Source organism: Macaca fascicularis, chromosome 7 (assembly GCF_037993035.2).
Source record: "Macaca fascicularis isolate 582-1 chromosome 7, T2T-MFA8v1.1".
Lineage (NCBI taxonomy): Eukaryota > Metazoa > Chordata > Mammalia > Primates > Cercopithecidae > Macaca > Macaca fascicularis.
Window position 1 is genome coordinate 148,872,549 of NC_088381.1, and position 20,938 is coordinate 148,893,486.

The 20,938-nt window shown below is 35.2% G+C and overlaps 1 protein-coding gene across 14 annotated transcripts in view; it reads right to left on the reverse strand.

Annotated features, from left to right (window-relative positions):
• Positions 1-20,938, reverse strand: part of CEP128 (centrosomal protein 128) — a 441,752-nt gene that overhangs the window by 400,347 nt on the left and 20,467 nt on the right. For 11 of the 14 annotated variants that reach the window (XM_073998545.1, XM_073998538.1, XM_073998537.1 and 8 more), the window contains exons 3-6: positions 15,813-15,974; positions 13,383-13,469; positions 5,058-5,184; positions 3,906-4,027 (exon numbers count right to left, since the gene is read on the reverse strand). In XM_073998545.1, coding sequence (XP_073854646.1) covers positions 3,906-4,027; positions 5,058-5,184; positions 13,383-13,469; positions 15,813-15,959 — 483 coding nt within the window. In that variant the 5' untranslated portion in view covers positions 15,960-15,974. Of the gene's footprint in view, positions 1-3,905; positions 4,028-5,057; positions 5,185-13,382; positions 13,470-15,812; positions 15,975-19,142; positions 19,288-20,938 lie in introns of all 14 variants that reach the window. The other 3 variants (XM_045396834.3, XM_065549171.2, XM_015454054.4) reach the window with 1 other exon arrangement.

Consider the following 20,938-nt stretch of genomic DNA (forward strand, 5'->3'; position numbering starts at 1 on the left):
AGATAAATAAATTGTAGTATATTCCTCCACTGGAGTATAATATAGCAATGAAAATGAAACAATCAAAGATACCTACGCGTTAGTAAAGTTGAATGTCAAAAACATAACATCAAGTAAAATAAGAAGTTACAAAAGATTATAGTAGTATCCCATTTACATAAAGTTTAAAGGCAAGCAACACTAAATAAGATGTAGGTAGTAAAAATTTAAAAAGTAAAAAAAAATTGTTTTTTAAAGCAGAAACAGTGTCATGACATGTATGAAGTCAGGATAGTGGATACCCCTTGGGAAAAGATGGAGTATAAAAGAGGCTTGGGGGTATGATAATGCTTTACTTAGTGGCCTGGGTGGGGATTATATGGTATTCATTCTCATTATTGTAACTTTAACTGTAAATATATATGCTGAATATAAATTGAATGATTTATAATAAAACTACGTTAAACAGACTTGAAGAAACAACAAATTGATTCATTTCAACAAATGCACATTAAGCAATTTATCAGTGCCAGCTACTGAGAAGTGGTTCACAATCTGATATGAGAGCCAGATATGTAAACAAACCACAAATTCTTTACGGGGGCATTAAGAAAGTACACAGTCAAGTGGAGCTAAGGGTAATTTTGAGAATGAACTTAATGAGGAAGAACCATAAAAAGAAAGGAGTGAAGTAGTATAGCAAATGAAAAACTTAAGTTTTGCAATCATGATTTTCCAATTTAGCAAACCAGCATCTGGGGATGCATCCTTGACACTTCCTTTTCACTCACTGCTACATTCCCCACATGGCTATCTAATTTTCAAGACCTTTCCATTTTATACACTAAAACGCCTTTAATTCTACCTCCTTCTCTCCAACTCCAGCTATCCTAACCCAAGTGACCATCAATTCACATCCAGAGCACAGTAAAATCCTTCTAATTGGTTCACCCACATTGACTCCATTTTCCACACTACAGCCAGAGTGATCTTTTCAAAATAATTTTGTCAGCCCTGTTACACAGCTCTACAGAATCTCATCACTTCATACTTGTTTAGCCTCGTGGGCCTTCTTTAAATTGCTCATAGGGGCTATCTTCTCTCCTGCCAAGCTATTTGTTCTACCTGGAATAACTCTTACTCACCTTTCAGATCTCAGCTCGGTCAGCCTTTCTTCAGGAAGCCCTCCTTGCCGGGGCATGTCCTCTACCATACAATTCTGTAGCCCTATGCATCTTTTCACTATAGCATGCATCTCAGTTCATAAATAAGGTTGTATTTATGTATTTATTTAATATCTAGCTCCTCCTCTAGATTATAAATGTATTAAAAGACAAGGTTTCTGCTCATCACTGTTTCCAAGTGTAAGCATTATCCCAATAACAGAGACATTAAATAAACAGAAGGAAACAGTAAATGAATAATGTTAAGATATTGTTCTCTGTTCTGGGCTTCATCATATAGTCCATGCTTGCAAGGTGCAACTATCAAAAAAATAACATTGCCAAGGAAAAGTTTCCACAGGGTGTCTTCTAATACATTTGATTTTTTCTCTCTTTATGCAGTAACAAGTGAAAGCTACAGAGGAATATCTTAAGATACACTTTGAGTACCTAATCCTAAAACTACCAAAACAGAAAGGTCAAAGTGCAGAACTCCCCCAGCCCTTTTCAATTTAATTTAGCTACTTAAGACAACAAAAGGAAAAATTACAGCTCTGCAGAGAACTTTAAAGAAGCAGAAAAAGATTTCCACAAAACTAGTACTTCAGAAATCTTTAGTGAATACATAAAGTATGGAATTTCTTACTTAATAGCAAATGGCTCTATCAATGATTCAACAATCAGAAAAACACTAACGGTAGGAAAATCAGTAGATCAACCACACAAAGATTAACTTGGTCATACTAAACCAAACTTAGTAAAAGAGAAAGTAGCTGACTTAGCAGGGATTACGGAAAAATGTGCTGAACAAGAGAGGAAACAAAACGTGTCCAATTAAGCTCATTTTTAAATGTTCTGCAAGATATAATCCTCCATAACAAAACTCAAAACAAAGGGAAGATGATTTGTACATTGAAAATAAACTAGTTTACTTGAAAAATCCTATATTAACAATCTTATATTCACATAGAATGACAAAAGACCCCATGTAGCCAAAACAATCCTAAGCAAAAAAGAACAAAGCTGGAGGCAGTATACTCCCTAATTTCAAAACATTATAAAGCGCTTGTAATCAAAACAGCACGGTACTGGCAAAAAAACAGATGCATCAACCTATGAACAGAGGCGAAATCCCAGAAATAAACCCACACATTTGTGGTTAGCTGATTTTTTATGAAGGTGCTAAAAACACACAATGGGAAAGCATAGTCTCTTCAATAAATTGTGTCGGCAAAACTGCACATACATGCAGAATAATGAAATTAGGCCCTTATAACACACAAAAAAATCAACTCAAAATGGATGAAACACTTAAATACAAGACCTGAAACTATAAAACCACTAGAAGAAAATGTAGGAGAAAAGCTCCATGACTTTAATTTAGACAATGATTTCTTGAATATGATGACCCCAAAAGCACAGGCAGCAAAAGCAAAAATAGGCAAACGGGATCACATCAAACTATAAAGTTTCTGCATAGCAAAGGAAACAATTAATAAAGTGACAAGACAATCCACAGGATGGGAGAAATATCTGCAAACCATATGTCTGACAAGGCATTAATATCCAAAATATACAAAGAACTCAAACAACTCAATAGCCAAAAAAAAAAAAATTTTAATGGGCAAAGGACCTGAACAGACATTTCTCAAAAGAAGACATAACAATGGTCAATAGGTACATTTTTAAAAATATTCAGCATCAGTAAACTTTAGGAAAATTCCAATTGAAACCACAATGAGATATCACCTCACACCTGTTAAAATGGCTTTTATCAAAAAGATGGAAGATAAGTGTTGGACAGGATGTGGAGGAAAGCGACCTCTTGTACACCCTGTTGGTGGGAATGTAGATTAGTACAGCCATTATGGAAAACTGTATGGAGGGTCTTCAAAAACTAAAACTAAGACTACCATATGACCCATTAATCCCATTTCTGGATATATCCCCAAAGCTACTAAAATCAATGTGTCAAAGGGATATCTGCACTCTCATGTTCATTGCAGCATTATTCACAATAGCCAACATCTGCAGACAACCTAAGCAGCCATCAGTGAATGAATGGATACAGAAAAAGTAGTATATATACACAACGCAATACTATTCAGCCTTTAAAAAGGGAGAAATCCTGTCATTTGCAAAAACACGGATGAATCTGAAGATATTATGTTAAGTAAAAAAGGCCAGGCACAGAAAGACAAATACTATATGATCCCACTTGTGTATGAACTCTAATAAAGTTGAACTCATAGAAATATAGAGGAGAATAATGGTTACCAGAAGGTGGTGGGGAGAGGGGGTGAAGAGGGAGAGAAAGGGGAGTTGATCAAACAGTCCAAAGTTTCAGACAGACAGGAGGGATAGGTTTTGAGATTTATTGCACATCAGCGTGACCAGTGTCAATAATAATGTACTATATATTTCAAAATAACTGACAGAATAAATTTCAAACGTCTCACCATAAAAAATGATAGATAAGCAAAGTGATAGATGTTAACTTGATTTAATCATGCCACATTGTATACATATATTAAAACATCTTATTATACCCCATAAATGTACACAACTATGATTTTTCAATAAGAAAAAAATAATAAAAAGTAAAATAAAGTCATTTACTTGGTTCAAAATCAAAGGGATCAGTATAAAGTTACTAATGATCAAATTGGTTAAAATATAAACTTAAGTTCAAGTGTTAGTCATCTATATACAATAGAAACATAAGGAAATCCTGCACACAAATTACAGAATTGTACAAAGTACCTGAGTCATATCATCAGTCTCTTGAACAAAGCGGACACCAGTTCTTGATCTGGTATTTCGTTTAATACCCAGTGGATCCCCATAGTCCTTGAGAGGTGAGGTAGGTGGAAAACGATGGCTCTCTTCACAAGTGAAAGAAAAGGGAAGGTATTAAAACACTGCATAGAAAAGACAATCTAAACTTTTACTCAGTACAAACAAGGCAGACATGGATATACATATACATATGTCCCTAACCCAGACTATTTCCCAACTATCTTGCTATGGCTATAAAGTTCCACCAAATTAGCATTAATTGTGCTCTTAAAGCAGATAAAATGAAAAACAGAAATAACCTGGAAATAGAACACTCCAAAGTTTCAATTTGCTATACTTTCCAAAGAAGCAACATATTTGCTCATATAAAAATAATAAATTGCTAAATAAAAAACTTGTATGACCCTTTAATATAACTTAATACTAAAAAACACAATTTTTAAAACTACGTAATCTACAATCTGAACAGCATATAAAAATAAAAACTAACTACAGAAAAAGTACCCAATTTTTAATCATTTTGATCACAATCAACAGTAATATTAACAATGTAAGGTACCACTGTTCAATTATCTAAAACGTCTCCCCTTACTGCAGGCTTTTCGATTCAAACATGAATCTCAGTGCTATACAAAAGTGTAAGTAAGATTAATTAGGACAAACGGTCATAACCCTTAAGCTAGCCATTCATATCCACCTGCATGCCAAGACTAAAATTCATCTGGTCTTAACAAGTATCACAGGATATTTCATAAGACATGTGAAATGTATTATGCTAGGACAAGATACTTAACCTAAAAAGTGTATCACATAGTGAATCTTATTTATGTATTTGTTTTGATTCTTTGGCAGCAGACAATTAAATCCAGGTTTTTGTCAGGTAAAGCTCTAATGTGGTCTACAGAGTCTGAGGAAAAAAACAATATAACAACAAAAATCCTTTAATATATTTCAAATTATGTACTATAAAATCCTGGACAACTAAATGTTCTATCATGCAATCTGCGTGAAGTTATGCATGGGTCATATTTCTCCAAAAATTAAATGTATTCAATATCTACTTCAAAAATATTTTTAAAACAAAAAAATGTTTTCCAGAACATTTGAAGTGTTTACCTGGCCCAGTGCCACCATCAAGGTCACTTGCACTCAAACTTGTAACAGAAATACTTCTCCCTCCTGAGTTTCTCAATAAACGTTGACTCCGGAGTTGGTCGATTGATTGTTCCAAGCTTTCTTTTAACTAAGTTAAAGAATATAATGAATGAAGCATTATTCTTCCTAAACACCTTCCAAATACAAATAGACCAAAGATTTTCAAAGCTATTTCTGAAATATCTGGGTTCTCCCCAAAAAATATATCAGAAAATGTTAAACTATGTTTAAAATATAAAAATAGTAAATACAAATATTTTAAGAACCAATACTAAAATCTGGTTTTAAAAGGCATCTGTCACTACCTATTCCATTTTTTATTGCCAGATGTGGAAAAGATGTCTACTGTGCAAGGGCTTACAAAACCAAATTGAAATGTCTAATTGGTGCACCACTCATGTGAAGAAACATAACAAGGTCAACACAACTGAAAGAAGACAGAAAACTTTCCTCCCTTCTAAACATTAGTTCAGAAACTCCAGGTCTACAAGGAATAGGAAACTAAACAGCTGTCACAGTGACAGCTGCTACTGAAACAATGTACACTGTCCAACTCTATTATCAGAATACCTCTTTCAGTCATTCAAAGGCTTCAAATCCCAGAAAATGATTGGGTCAGATATCAGACCGCCAGTACACACTAAAAACTACACCTGTCCAAATGCTTTATTCAGTTTATTAAGGAGTCGGCCAACAGGGGACGTACAAAAACATATCTTTAAGACTTAAAGAGCTACATTAAATAAAAACATGCTAAATACTGAGAATAATGTTCAGAGCTGTAAACAATTACAGACCTGAGAATAGGATTCGACTAAGACCCAAGGGAAAAAAAGAGTAAAGCGGAAGAAAATCCATACATCCTGAATTGCTGGGAAACTTCGGGTCTAGATATCTTATTCAAGGATGAACAGAAAGTAATTTTAAACATAATGCATGGATCCATGGAACAAGTCAACTATAACTATTTAAACAGAATTTGACATTCTATATAAACCAAACGATTCACTGAGAAGACAGGGTTTCCTAAGTATAGCCAGTGTTAAAAGGTAGAACACCATTTATGGGGAGAACAAGTTGCTTTACTTGGGGAAACGAGCGGAAAGAAAGGAGCCTCAACTGAAGGAGAAGCACAGATGAAACAGAATATGAGTCACAAACAAAGCAAATCCTTTTTCAGTCTGGCTGTTTGGATTTGGCTGTTCTGGAGAACTAAAATTGAAACAATTTGTATTAAAAGAAGTAGAGTTAGAATTTCAGGAATCTACTTCTTTTGTCCCTCTCATTTCTGTAAGAAAAAAAAAAAAAGAAGATTTCCACATCCCTCTGTTTCCTCCTTCCCTAAACTGGGATATGTACGATACCATCCTGCCTTGAGTATTCACCAGCCAGCTATAAGACTCAGCATTGGCTGGGCGCGTTGGCTCACGCCTGTAATCCTAGCACTTTAGGAGGCCGAGATGGCTAGATCACTAGGTCAGGAGTTCAAGACCAGTCTGGCAAACATGGTGAAACCTCGTGTCTCCTCAAATACAAAATATTAGCCGGGCATGGTGGCGGGCGCCTGTAATCCCAACCACTCGGGAGGATGAGGCAAGAGAACTGCTTGAACCTGGGAGGCGGAGGTTGCAGTGAGCTGAGATTGCGCCACTGCACTGCAGCATGGGTGACAGAGTGAGACTCTGTCTCAAAAAATAAAAAAATAAAAATAAAAAAACAACTCAGCATCAATCCACAAAACATACTATGATGCCCAGGAAAATCAAGGTTTACCTTCAGAGTAATTTACACATACGTAAAATTACACATAAGTGGACCAGAGATCTTATGCAGTGACCACAAAGTAGTATATCAGTAATCTATGACAAAATTATCAGAATAAAACTAAACAATGTTAAAGCTTAAAAGCTCAAATTCAAACTGTAACATGAGAAACAGACTAGAAATATAAAGTGACTTTAGATCATACAAATTAGTGTCAGAACAAAAATATAAAATCAGCTCTCTTAACTTTTGCTGTGTTTATTATTTCCATCTTTCAAGCTAAACTCGATTTCAGTATCCTTTTGAAAGCAGAGTCAGCTATCATTTCTTACTACTGCTTCTTTTTGAAGGTAATCTGCCTTTTTAGCTCTGGCTATTTTTCAGATTTTCTCTTTACCTTTGTCAGTGGTTTTATTACGTATCACTATGTACAGTTTTATTTGTATTTATTCCATTTTTGATCCACAGAGATCAGAAAATCCATAGCTTAATAAATTTCATATGTTGTAAATTCTCAGGCATCATCTTTTCAAACATTGTTTTTGCCTCATTCTCTCTCCCCTCTCCTTCTGGAAATGCAACTGCGTTTAAGTTATACCTTTTTACCAAATGCTGTATGTCTTCTTTTCTCTTTTCTATATTTTTTCAATCTTTCATTCTTCCAGTCTTTTTGGATATCTTATGCTGGTTTGTCTTTCAATTCATTAATTCTCTTTCAACTATACACAAGCTATTGTTCACTTCATTCATTAAAGGTCAGTTGGTTATTTACTTATGTTATTTTTCAGTTTCTGAAATTTTCATTTGGTTCCTTTTAGTTTTCAATTATTTTCCAAATCTCTTAATTCTTTTAATTTTTTAAACATGTTATTCATGATTACCTTATAGTCCCATATATTTTTCTATTGTCTGCTTCTTCCCTTGGTCTTCAGATACCTTTTATATTCTCTTATGTCTGTGTATTCTTTATCATGTGATAGACATTTTACATGAAAAGCTGTAGAGATAATTTAAAGTTCAAGAGGATGACATCTTTATTCAGAAAAATCTGGTTCTGTTTCTAATAGAAAGTCAGGTTAGGGTCACTAGCAATGTCAAATCACCTTAATCCACTTAGGAATTGAGTGGTTCAAGGACAGGCTTCTGTTACTATGAAGGCTGTTCTATTTTCAGTTTATCACTTCTCATTTCCAATTCACCACTTTGCCTATACTGTCACCCTTTGGGGTCTCCATTAAAGCTAAAGGGCTCCTGAACTCCAGTTTTGCTCTTCCAAGCCTCTTAAGTTGATTGATAACTCTGATCCTAGCCTCTCTGCTTTTAATCCGCCTCTTTAGGAATCAGCTATCACCTTGAAGGAGGAAAAAAGTCCCAAATATAAGACTTACCCTTCTGGACTTACGTTTTTTGCCAGATCCTGACTACAAAATTCCTTACTGCCTTAGTAGTTTTTTGATGGATTCATAATATTATTTTTTTACTTTTTTTTCATGTTTCTAGTTGTTCTCAGTAGAAGAGTTGATCGAAAATAATCTTATCTACCAATGCCAAAAGCAGATCTTGCCAGCATCCTTTTTATGTAGGCTTATTTGCTAACAAATCCTAAGCTGTAACTAAAAGCTGAGAAATAAAATGAATTTTCACACACACACACACACACACACTCCCTGCCACCAAAAGAAAAAAAGCTACCATGAGACATACAGAAGAACATTAAAGAACAAGAAAAATGAAACATTTCCCCAAAATCTAAGAAGAATAAAAGATGTTCAAAAACTATTTCAAAAATACAAAAATTACAAAAACGATTTGTCAACCCCATTTTAAAACTCTAAAAAGATATATCCAAAGCCATTGAAGATGAACAGGATGATTTATAAGGTCCAAAAAATAAAATTATGTAATGTATAGGGAGATGAATGAAATAAAGGCTATTTTAAATTACTCTTCCAAGCATTATGGCAAAAACAATTCTTGCATCTAAAACATAAAACTAAAAATGTAATAGAATTAAAATCTACACCTGAAGTAGTCACAACACAACACAACAGACACTGCACAAAATTTAATGATGTATGGAGCCGATTTGGTAACTCCTAAAACACAAAAACCAAGAAATAAAGAGATAAAGTATGAAGTCATAAAAATTGTTTTAAACTCTTTCGGATTATAACACCTTACTAGGTGTAAAGCCGAACCAAACAAAATTAAATAAAAACAAAATAATATTAATAAAACTCAATCTAACATTAATTTTCTATGATGGATGATATTATTTTCCTAAAATTAATCAATCTCACCCAAGACTGTGGTACTAACTACAATGTTGTAAATTCTTTCGAGTCTAGTAGGACTACCTCACCGGATACCAAATGATGATCCTACTTTCCCCCACTTTCCCCTGTCTGAAATACTGTAAAATGGACATCACAGAACATAATATAATGTATATCAATACCTCACTTGATATAAATGCATTATTTAAAGATTAGGTCTATTCTTTCACCCTCTGTTCTTTTGATATTAACCTGAAACAATGGAAACTACTGTGTACCAGTACAAATGCAAATAAAATTTGGGCACTGGAATTGAATGGCTATGGTTTGGATCTGTGTCCTCACCTAAATCTCATGTTCAATTATAATCCCCAGTGTTGGAGGTGGAGCCTGGTGAGAAGTGATTGGATCATGGGAGCAGAGTTCTTCTGAATGGTCTAGCACCATCCCCACTTGGTACTGTACAGTGAGTGAGTTATCATGAGATCTGGTTGTTTAAAAATGTGTAGCACCTCTCCGCTCCTTCCCATGCTCCTACTCTGGCCATGTGACATGTGTGCTTCCCCTTTGCCTTCTGCCATGATTGTACGTTTCCTGAGTCCTCCCTAGAAGCTGCTTCCTGTACAGCCTGTGGAACCGTGAGCCAATGAAACCTTTTTTCTTTATAAATTACCCAGTCTCAGGTAGTTCTTTATAGCAATGCAAGAATGGACTAACACAGGTAGTTTATCCAAATTATCAAGACATGCTTTTTCAGATTTAAGCATGTAGTAGGCTTCCTCTAGCCAAAGATAAAACAATTTGAGCATAAATAAAAACATTAACTGCAATGGATGAAAACACTTTAAATATGCATAAATTATAAGTTAATAATGATACTCAAGGGGTAAAAAAGTCATTGGTCACCATAAGAAGATGTAGGAAATCAATTATTTTGGAAACTGATATATAAATGAATTGAAAAATAACTGTAGATGCTTTTACATTACCATGAAAATAAAATAATAAGTTTTTAAATTGTCACAGAGATCTCCGAAAGCCTTTTGATGTCTCTATTTGGAAAAACTCTGATTAGAAACAAAATGTAACTCAAGGTTAATGAACTGAAAAAGAATGCATATAAAACTCAAAAGGATTGACTACATTGCAACCTAAATCTATGAAAGGAGATCATCTGGGCAACAATGGGTACTCCAAAAAACAGAAGTGATCATTAAAAACATTATAATTCAGGCCGGGATGGTAGCTCACGCCTGTAATCCCAGCACTTTGGGAGGCCAAGGCAGAAGGATCACTTGGGCCCAGGAGTTCAAGACCAGCCTGGCCAACATGGTAAGATCCCATCCCTACTAAAAGATTAAAAAGTAAAAAGTAGCCAGGTGTGGTGGTACACAACTGGAGTCCCAGCTACTCAGGAGGCTGAGGTGGGAGGATTGCTTAAGCCCAGTAGTTCAAGGTTACAGTGAACTGTGATTGCACCTCTGCACTCCAGCCTGGATAACATAGTCAGACTCTGTCTCAAAATAAGTAAATAAATAAAAATTTAAAAATAGAAATATTGTGATTCAGAAGGACCAAAGAAAAGCTTCCTTTGCTTTCCTCTGCTGTACTACTTTCACTTCTGCCCCCACTCCTGTCTGCATCTTTCACATCCCATCAGATAACTTTCTTACATGTTTTATTTTGTGGATGAAATAAGATAATCTATGTAAAACAATTAGAACAGTGCCTGAGGCAGATTTGGTTGTTCAGTAAATGACAATTTTTATCATTATGATTAAAGGCAATGACAATAAAAGTAAAAAATAAACAGAATGATGAAATAGAATGCTTTAATCAGGAGAAGGTATTTAAAAGAGTTTGTCATCCCCTAAAAATGTATTTACAACTCAAATGGAAATATTTGTTGAGTTTATTTACTTCCCATTTATAAAACCACTCCCGGGCAGGATGCGGTGGCTCAAGCCTGTAATCCCAGCACTTTGGGAGGCTGAAGCAGGCGGATCACGAGGTCAGGAGATCAAGACCATCCCAACCAACGTGGTGAAACCCCATCTCTACTAAAACTAGAAAAATTAACTGGGCATGGTGGCATGCACCTGTAGTCCCAGCTACTCAGGAGGCTGAGGCAGGAGAATCGCTTAAACCTGGGAGGCGGAGGTTGCAGTGAGCTGAGATCACGCCACTGCATTCCAACCTGGTGACAGAGCGAGACTCCATCTCAAAAAAAAAAAACAAAAAAAAACTATTCCCTCAGAAAGTTCAGCATTATTCAACTCTAGGCCTACCAAAGAGACTTGATGACAATGGGTCCCTCACTGAAAATTGCTTTCTTAACATTACAGTATTTACTGCTATGAATATATCATACCTAAAATTGGGTATACATAATTTAACTTCCCAACTGCCCAATTCAAAGGAAATTTGATACCCTAAGTAGGGATCTAATACTCAACTTTACAAAGGAGGACTATACTCTGCTAATGGTTAACAAGAATGTTTTCAATTTTTAACTAATAAATTAAAAAGCAAAGACTCAATTCCCATTATTAATAAGGTAATGAATCTGAAACATTTCATGAGCTACTCAAATATAACAAAGTCTATAGAGCTCCATTAGTCAAGTACATCATAAATCATAAAAATGCTGTAAATACAAGGATGTCCGAACTCATTTTCTAAATAAAAATAGTAGAAACCCTCATGAGGGAAGATATGTTTCCCTACACCCAATTAGCTTGCAATTACAAGTGATTAATGATGACTATACCTTTACTTTGTAAAAAAAAAAAAAAAACAAAAAAACAAACAAAAAAAAAAACAAGTCATCAATCACAACTTCGGAGTTACGTGACAATTCAATACAACACAGGTATGTATAAAACAATCATTATTCCTTCATGTTTCCAATGATAGCTACACATACAATGTGATTTTAGTGTTTTCATTACATTGTATATATACCCATCATTGGAAACATGAAGGAATAAATTTAATTGGTTTTCCAAGAGTTTACAGGATAGAAGTAAGCAATTCCAAAGGAAAGAAAGGTAGAAGATAGAATTAGCAACACATTAATTAAAAATACATTATTAACTTTATTCCAGAACTCTGGAGTACATTTCTTTCTTACATCCCCATGTAAAGTAAGTTTTGAAAGGGCAATTTTGAAATATCCAGCAAATTTTTAAATGCATATATCCTTTAACCCTGCAATTCTACTTCTAGCAATCCTACAGGATTACAAAGACATATACATGGGTGTGTACAATAATGGTCATTGCTATATGTTTATAATAAGAAGAAAAACTAGATACATTCATACTATGGAATACTGTATAACCATTCAAAACAATCAAGTAGTGCTACACAAACTTACATGGAAAGTGATATGCATTATTAAATTTTAAAACGTTGTATAACATTATATTTAATAAGATTCCATTTTTAAAGCAAATCGTACATATGCTTGTAAATACATAGAAAATGTTTGGAAACATGAAGATCTCAAAATTGTTACCTCTTTTTTGAGTGGGGCTCAAAGGGAGGCTGGATAGAATTGGAGGCCATTATCCTAAGTGAAGTAACTAAGGAATGAAAAACAAAATACCACTTTTCTCACTTATAAATGAGAGCTAAGCTATGCGTATACAAAGGGATACAGAGTGGTATAATGGACACTGAAGACTCAGAAGGGAGAAGGCTGGGAGCAGGGTAAAGGATGAAAAACTATTGGGTACAATGCACACTCTGTGGCTGACAGGTACACTAAAATCCCAGACTTCATCACTATACAATTCATCCATGAAACCAAAAAACCATTTGTTCCATTAAAGCACTGCAATTTTAAAAAATTAAAAAGGGGCTTTGAGAGAGGAATATTTCATTTTTTGTTTTAACAATGAACACTTATTACTTGAAAATAAACCATTCTTGAAATTCTTAACTCTGAATGAGGGGTTTCTCCACGGCCCAAGTTTACCAAGTCTCCATTAAATTCAGGTCTTGAATTCCTCTCTCTCGCTCTGATGTAAAGCTTTCAAATTCAATAGAATCTAATTTATATAAGCTAGTTAGCAATCCATCTGACAAGCTAACCTAAATTTAAACTATAAAACAATAAATTAGTTTAAAATCTAAAGCGCTTCACAATGGTTATTTCCTTTAGCTCACATCCCCATTCCCCAAAACACTTCATTCCCAAAATGTTGGGTAGAAGAAAATGCAAACATATGTAGTTTCTCACATGTTCTATCGCACCCGCCTGTCCATTACTGTATTCTCGGTATCGTCCAAGCATCTGGTCCACTTGTCGCAGGTTCCGACTGGTATCCTGAGAAAGAAAATTGACTGAATTAATTATTCCAAATACTTTTTTTCCTAATCGATCTTAGTAGTATGTCAATCAACTAAGTCAACAGTTTGTAAAATGTATAAATTTTATCATGGCTAAGTTGAATATCAATGTACTTCATACATATTAAGTAAATCTTAACACCACTGAGAGAAACTCAAATCCGACTGCAATTTACTTGTGTAATATCTGCAACACATAATGTAAATCATTATTCAAGGTTCCCTAGTAAGTTGGCAACAAACCATTAATTCTTAGAATCACAATTTTCAATTTGTGCCCCTCAACCAATTCACACTCTCTTTATAGAAAAGGAATCCCGAAACAGCAAATCTAGTAGACTATATGCGAGAGAAGAAAATCATTAAGATCAATGTTATTTCAACTATTCTTTTACCTCAGAACTTGATGAGAAGAAAAATAACAAATTTAATTTTCATCACAATAGAAACGGTTCTCATCTAAATATGCTAGATTTTACCTGGGAGATTAATCAAGATATTTCCTTCAAAAATATATACCTATTAATGTGTCTCATTGTTGGGAAAGTACAAGAATTCATACTGCAAAATTGCATTGTTATCTTACTTTACTTACATTTTACTTACTTTACTTTACTTTACTTACTTATTGATCAGAAAGGGTCTTGCTCTGCCACCCAGGCTGGAGCAAAGTGGCATGATCATGGTTCACTGCAGCCTCAGCTTCCTGGACTCAAGGAATTCTACTGCCTCAACTTCCTGATTAGCTGGGACTACAGGTACACAGCACTATGCCCAGCTAATTTTTTTTTTTTCTTAATTTGTGTTTAGACAGAGTCTAAGTATGTTGCCAAAGCTGGTCTCAAACTCCTGGCTCAAGTGATCTTCCTACCTCAGCCTCCAAAAGTGCTAGGATTACAGGCATGAGCCACCATGCCCAGCCCAGCCCATGATGTTACTTTAAATAAGTTTAAAAAGGATAGGTCTTCTGGTTTTCAAATCAAAGCATGGCTTCGCCACCAAAAATTATCTTCTTCTTATCTAAGCATACTAATCCAAAGCAATTAAAAGCCAAAATCCATGCTTAGCCAGACTAAGGCAAAGGTAAGGGATTAATGAGTAGGAAATACATTCTGAGTTTTCTTTTTTCCCATATAGCTATGTTACCCTTCCCCCACCTCTTTTCTAAAGCCCTTTCTAAGAAAAAGCAGCAAAATGCCTTAACTCAAACCTCCAAATGCTGGCAAAAATTAGTCTCTACATCAAAATGGCATCTTTTTATTTTCATCCACAAATAATCTACCTCACCAAAATGAGCAATTTCTCTAAAGGCACATGCCCATGAGAAGCTAAACTATCATCATTTCTACTGGTTTCACTCCCACAATATTTTATTTAGAAATACTGCTTTATCCTAAAACACTCTCCATCACCTATCACATATTTCAAATATCTTTACCAACTGTCATAGGCAGAATAATGGCCCTCAAAGATATCCAAGTCCTAATCCCTGCAACCTGTGTATGTATACCTTACACGGCAAAAGGGATTTTGCAAATGTGATTACATTGAAGACTTTTAGATGGAGAGGTTCTCCTGGGATTGTGGGGTGGACCCAATGAAATCATAAACATCCGTAAAAGAGGAAAAGGGAGGCAGGAGAAGTAAAGTCATAGGATGTGAGAAGGGCTTGACCCTTCCAACCCTTCCCTGCTGGCTTTGAAGATGAGAGAAGGCAGCCACAAGACAAGAAACGTGAGCAAGGCCGGGCGCGGTGGCTCAAGCCTGTAATCCCAGCACTTTGGGAGGCCGAGATGGGCAGATCACGAGGTCAGGAGATCAAGACCATCCTGGCTAACACGGTGAAACCCCGTCTCTACTAAGAAATACAAAAAATAGCCGGGCGAGGTGGCGGGCGCCTGTAGTCCCAGCTACTCGGGAGGCTGAGGGCGGAGAATGGCGTGAACCCGGGAGGCGGAGCTTGCAGTGAGCTGAGATCCGGCCACTGCACTCCAGCCTGGGCTACAGAGCAAGACTCCGTCTCAAAAAAAAAAAAAAAAAAAAAAAAAAAAACGTGAGCATCCTCTAGAAACCAGAGAAGGCAAAGCAATAGATTTTTCCCTTAGAGCCTCCAGAGAGGAACACATCCCGACCAACACTCCGAGACCCAATGAGACCAGTGTTGACTTCTGACATACAAAACTTTAATAATTTGTGTTGTTTTAAGACATCAGCTTTGCAGTAATTTGTTACAGCAGCAAGAAAACTAATCCACTGACTGAAACTATTAAGCAGCTCAAACTATTTAAATACTATTAAATGCAACCATTGTTAAACTAACCTGTAAGGTACTTGTTATAGTGTTGACCTTCTCGGTAACTTCTACTGTAGGAAGACTTCGAGTTCCCCTGTGAGTTGATCTGGCAGCCCATGGACTCAATCGGTCACGATAGCGAAAGTGATCTGATTCGCTGGATGATTCTGCCATTGATGTACACAAATCCTTTTAAATAAATATAGGTCAAGGTTAATGAAACAGGAAAAAGCATAGAAATAAAAGACCAATATAACTGTTTACTTTTGATCTCTTGTCTATGTTCAACCCATTAGTTATTTTGTACACTGTAATTTCTACATACATAGCTTAAAAACACAAGAAGTCACTTCCCCATGTAATTCTCCCTCCTTCGTTTTCTCTGCTTTAAGGGAGCAATTCCTCAGATACGATTTTGGTCATGTTTACAAGTCCAGTGATAATAATCCCCTGGATTCATGCAATGCTTCCAAATTATTAGTACCTCACTTAATCCTACCAACAACACCGTAAGGTAGATGAGAAAAACACAGATAGTCTCTAAAGTTAGGACCGGCAGGTATCTTAATATTTGCCTAATGTCCATTCTACTATAAGAACATAGCAAGACCTATCACAAGACGGTCTCATTCAGTGTACACTGACAAATCTCATGCACCTTGATTTAAAATACGGTAGAATTAAACAAATGCTGTAATACAGGTCCAAATTCTACAATAACAGATATGTGAGAAGGTGGCATCTTCAACATCTCCACCAAAATAGAAAGCCGGACATCCTGAGTATAGGCATCAGTAGATAATTCTCTAAACATGCTTTTCTTCCATCCTTACCTCAGTTTTCTATTTAATGCATTAAAAAAAAATTATTTCATGCAAGGGAACCTCAAAAGTTTCAGGAAACCTTTTAATAGAAGTTGAAGAAACTAAATAAGTTCAGAACAAAGAAGCATCAGAGAAACTCAACTGATAAAAAGTGAAAGTGTATTGAGTATCCCAATAATTTCATTTTCTACTTAATGGTGGGTTAATGTTACTTTAACATTAATTGCTAGAATCTTTCTAAAATCTACATGGCCATTTTGCTGGCTGATTAAATACAGTGTGATAAAAACATTTCTTTTTTTTGTTTTGTTTTTTCAGATGGATCTTACTCTGTCACCCAAGCTGGAGTGCAGTGGCACGATCTTGGCTCACTGCAACCTCTGCCTCCCGGGTTCAAGCAATTCTCCTGCCTCAGTCTCCTGGGGAAACATTTCTTGAATAATAGAGTATCTTAGACTTCCAGGATCTTTATTCTGAATGCATCTGGAAGTACACTGATCATACATTTAAGGAGAAAATAAAGAGAATTTGCTAAACGTGTACATGTCCTAAAGCATTTAATGAAAGCAATTGTGTTTTTAAAACATTAGATGAAATATAACTAAACAAATAAACAAGGAAGAAACCTTGCCATAAGCTTAGGTTTTTTAAAATGAAATATAGTCTGTTACTGCTGTATCAAAAAAAAAAGAATCAGCGAAATATCCAGCTTCTTCACACTAGCTAAGACAGGGTTAGAGAACATCCTGTCGGAACACCCATGCTTCTCCTCAGCCCAGAGCTCTTAACTTCCTTCTGCATTTGTCTTCTCTGGTTCTTGCCTGTCTTCTCTTACATGTAAGTACAAAGGTATAGTACCCATGATGTCAGTCCCTCCCACCATAAGGAAACATGAACAAGAAATTAAGACTGAAGCAACTGTTTGGCTTTGCTTTTTCTGGCTCACAATGCTTAAGTCCAAAGGAAAAAAGTATTTTCTTTAGAAGAAAAGACATCTTACATATAATGTTCACCTTTTAAACTTAGGAAATGACTTGTATGCATCTCATAAATCTATGCCACATAACCTAACATCTTTTACTCTAAGTTACAGTACTTCCCATCAAGCGTTTTCCATTAGTGAAGGCAGGAAAAGATCAACATTTTGTAAGAACTTGCTATTCTGCCAGTTACTGTGCAGATGCTTACATAAGGCAACCCAATTTAATTCTCATAACAACTTATTAAAGCGAATACTATTAACTCCCAATTTATAGAGGATATGCTACTGCTAAAAGATATAAAATAACATGCAACTCCCTACAGTAATTATAAGTAGAATGCAAAACCAAGATTCAGCTGGCTTTCTCTGTCCTCAATACTATGTTCTTCCCACTGTGCTCTGCTGTCCGTTTATCCGAAGAGTTAACAATCTTAACAATTAACAAAAAGTGCTAAAGACTGCAGGTGCAGGCCAGAGCCTACATGTGTCTATAGTCTCCTCAACTCCCTTTCATTTAATGTTAGCATAAAAATATCAAGAAAAAAGGGAACTATCAAGTAATAATATAAAAATCTTAACTAGGCACCAGGAAAAAAACTAAGTGACATATCTATACTAATACATTTAATAAAGCCCTGAAACAAATCAATCCATGGGTCCCAGATAAAGGGATTTTTGTTTCCTTATTCCTTTTAGCCCTTATATAAGAGAAAATAATAATTATGTCTGGCATCTGTCTCTTTCATATCAAAATTCTATAGCTTAAAGCATAACAATTTTCATTTTAACAAGTCATAATTGTGGAAACTAGATTGAAGTTAATAAATCACTGAAGATAAGAAATCAGGCAGAATAAAAAGTTAATATTGAAAAAGCCAATGTGCTTACTATAACAGTTGTTAATGAGAACAAGAAACAAAATAACTGTTTTTGAGACGTGATATTTCTAAGACTATCAAAATTTTAATAATAATCAGTTATCTGAAGACAACTTCACCAGATATAAATGGCACGTCAGACGCTTCTACTATGTAGACAATTTAAGTTTCAAGATGACTAAAAATAATTATAACTGAAATTTGGGGATAATATTTAAGATATAAAACAGTACAGACTAATAAAGTAAATATGCATGTATCTACCACCAAGAACTAATAAATATTATCATTCTGACAGATGTACCTTTGAGAGTTTTTAGTAAAATATTTAGAACACTGTAAATAAAGTCTTAGTACCTTCCAGCCACCCCTCCTTCACCCAGTACTACTCCTGCCCCATTTTCCCAGGGATAATCACCAGCATGATTTCATGTATAACTCTCCAGGCTGTTTTTATACTATTCCCACAGGCATGGGTACCTCAAAGTCTTTTTTTATAAAAAACACACTGCACTGAATTGATAAATATTAACAAGTAAAGATACGGGGGCATCTGAATTTAACTCTAAAGCAGAAAATCTGACTGGTATAAAATAAAATTAAGAACAACATAAACATAAATTATCTCCAATCGTCATATAATACAAGAAAAAAAAAATGATCTCTCACTTACCCCCACTAGGATTACATACTTTTACTAAGACAGAATCACACGTTCCGGCATGAGTTTCACTAGCACACACACAAAGTCTTCAGCTATAAAGTTAAGTTACTGTAAGCAATAAAAGATGTTCAAACTCCTGCATCTGATGGAACTCCTGCAGAGACATCAAGATTTAAGATGAGATATATCTGAGAAATTTGCATGGCTCTTTTTAAGCATATGAAACATTCAGCAACTATCTAAGGGCTTTAATTACATACGCTTCATAAATGTTAAACTAAGTAAAATTTTAAAATCTCATTATAATAAAAAATAGAAGTTAGATTATTTTCATTGTTGATAAAAATCTGGCATTTTCTTCCACTATTACTGACAACACAAGGTCAAACATGATTCCCACAGCTAACTAACAGAGCACCTAACTAACCCTTCATGCCACAACACAGAAGGCAGCTATAGTGGCAGAAGTCCATCCTTACCAAGAGTCACCAATCTATCATCAGCCAACACCACTACACCCCAGACACAGGACTGATGGAGGGAGAAGCAGATGAGAATGGAGTGGCCGCTGAAGTTGGCAAGAGGCTCACACCACATAATCAGAACCTACAGCAGAATACATGGGAGGCCAAGAAAATCCTGAGAGCCCCTTAATATAACTGACTCAAAAAGAAAAGTACAAAGCAATAAGCGTCAATTATACACTCTTCTTTCGTCATTAACAGTGTATTATTTTACACTATAATTAAAAACTAATTTTATAAAAGAATGGTAAATAGTAATATAACTGGCATTAATGAAAACTGACCAGGCCTCTGAAAATATTTTCCTCAATTAAAGTTTGCCTATTATTTCATTTCATGTCAATAAAAACATATTGAGAGTGGTCACATAAGGAAACAAATATTCAGGGCCATGAAAAGACATTTAACCTAATAATCTAAGAAATATAATTTAAACAATAAGATGCTTTTCTAGACTATGTAATTGTTTTCTGTTAAATGGTAACGTCTATGGTTAGCGAGGTTGTAGGGGAAGGAGCACTTCTACACTTTCCTAATGGGAACATGCAAATTTGAATAACTTGCCTGGATGTCAGCAGGTAATAAGTATCAAGAAGAGCTTATAACTTTGCCCTGGTAATTACACTTCCAAAAATTTCTCCTAATAAAATGATTTAGAATACATATAGAAATTTATATACAAAAATATTTACTGTAATAGAGGCAAAATAAAAACAACTCAAATTCTCAAATTTCAAAATACAAGAATGGTAAAACTAAGGTATACAATGAACAGACATTAAAAAATTTGTTTCTGAAGAACATTTAATGACAAAGCACGGGATAAAGGCATGAATTCCAATTTCATAATAAATGTTATATGTTATCTGTATGTGTATATAAATGACCAGTTCTATGGTTTGAATGTCCCCTCCAAAATTCACGTTGAAATCTAATCCCCAATGAGGCAGTATTGAGAGGTAAGACCTTCAAAAGGTGATTGGGTCATGAAGGCTCCTCCCTTATGAATGGATTAATCTATACACGGAGTAATGGATTAGTGGGCACTGGTGGTTTTTTAAGAAGAGAGACCAAATAAGTACGCTTGGCCCCCTCACCAGGTGATACCCTATGCTGCCTCAGGCCTCTGCAGACAGTCCTCACCAGTAAGAAGGTTCTCACCAGATGCAGCCCCTCAACTTTGGACTTCTCAGCCTCCGTAACTGAAAGAAATAAAGCCCTTTTCTTTATACCAGTTTCAGGTATTCTCTTATAAACAACAAAAAATAAGCTAGGACAACC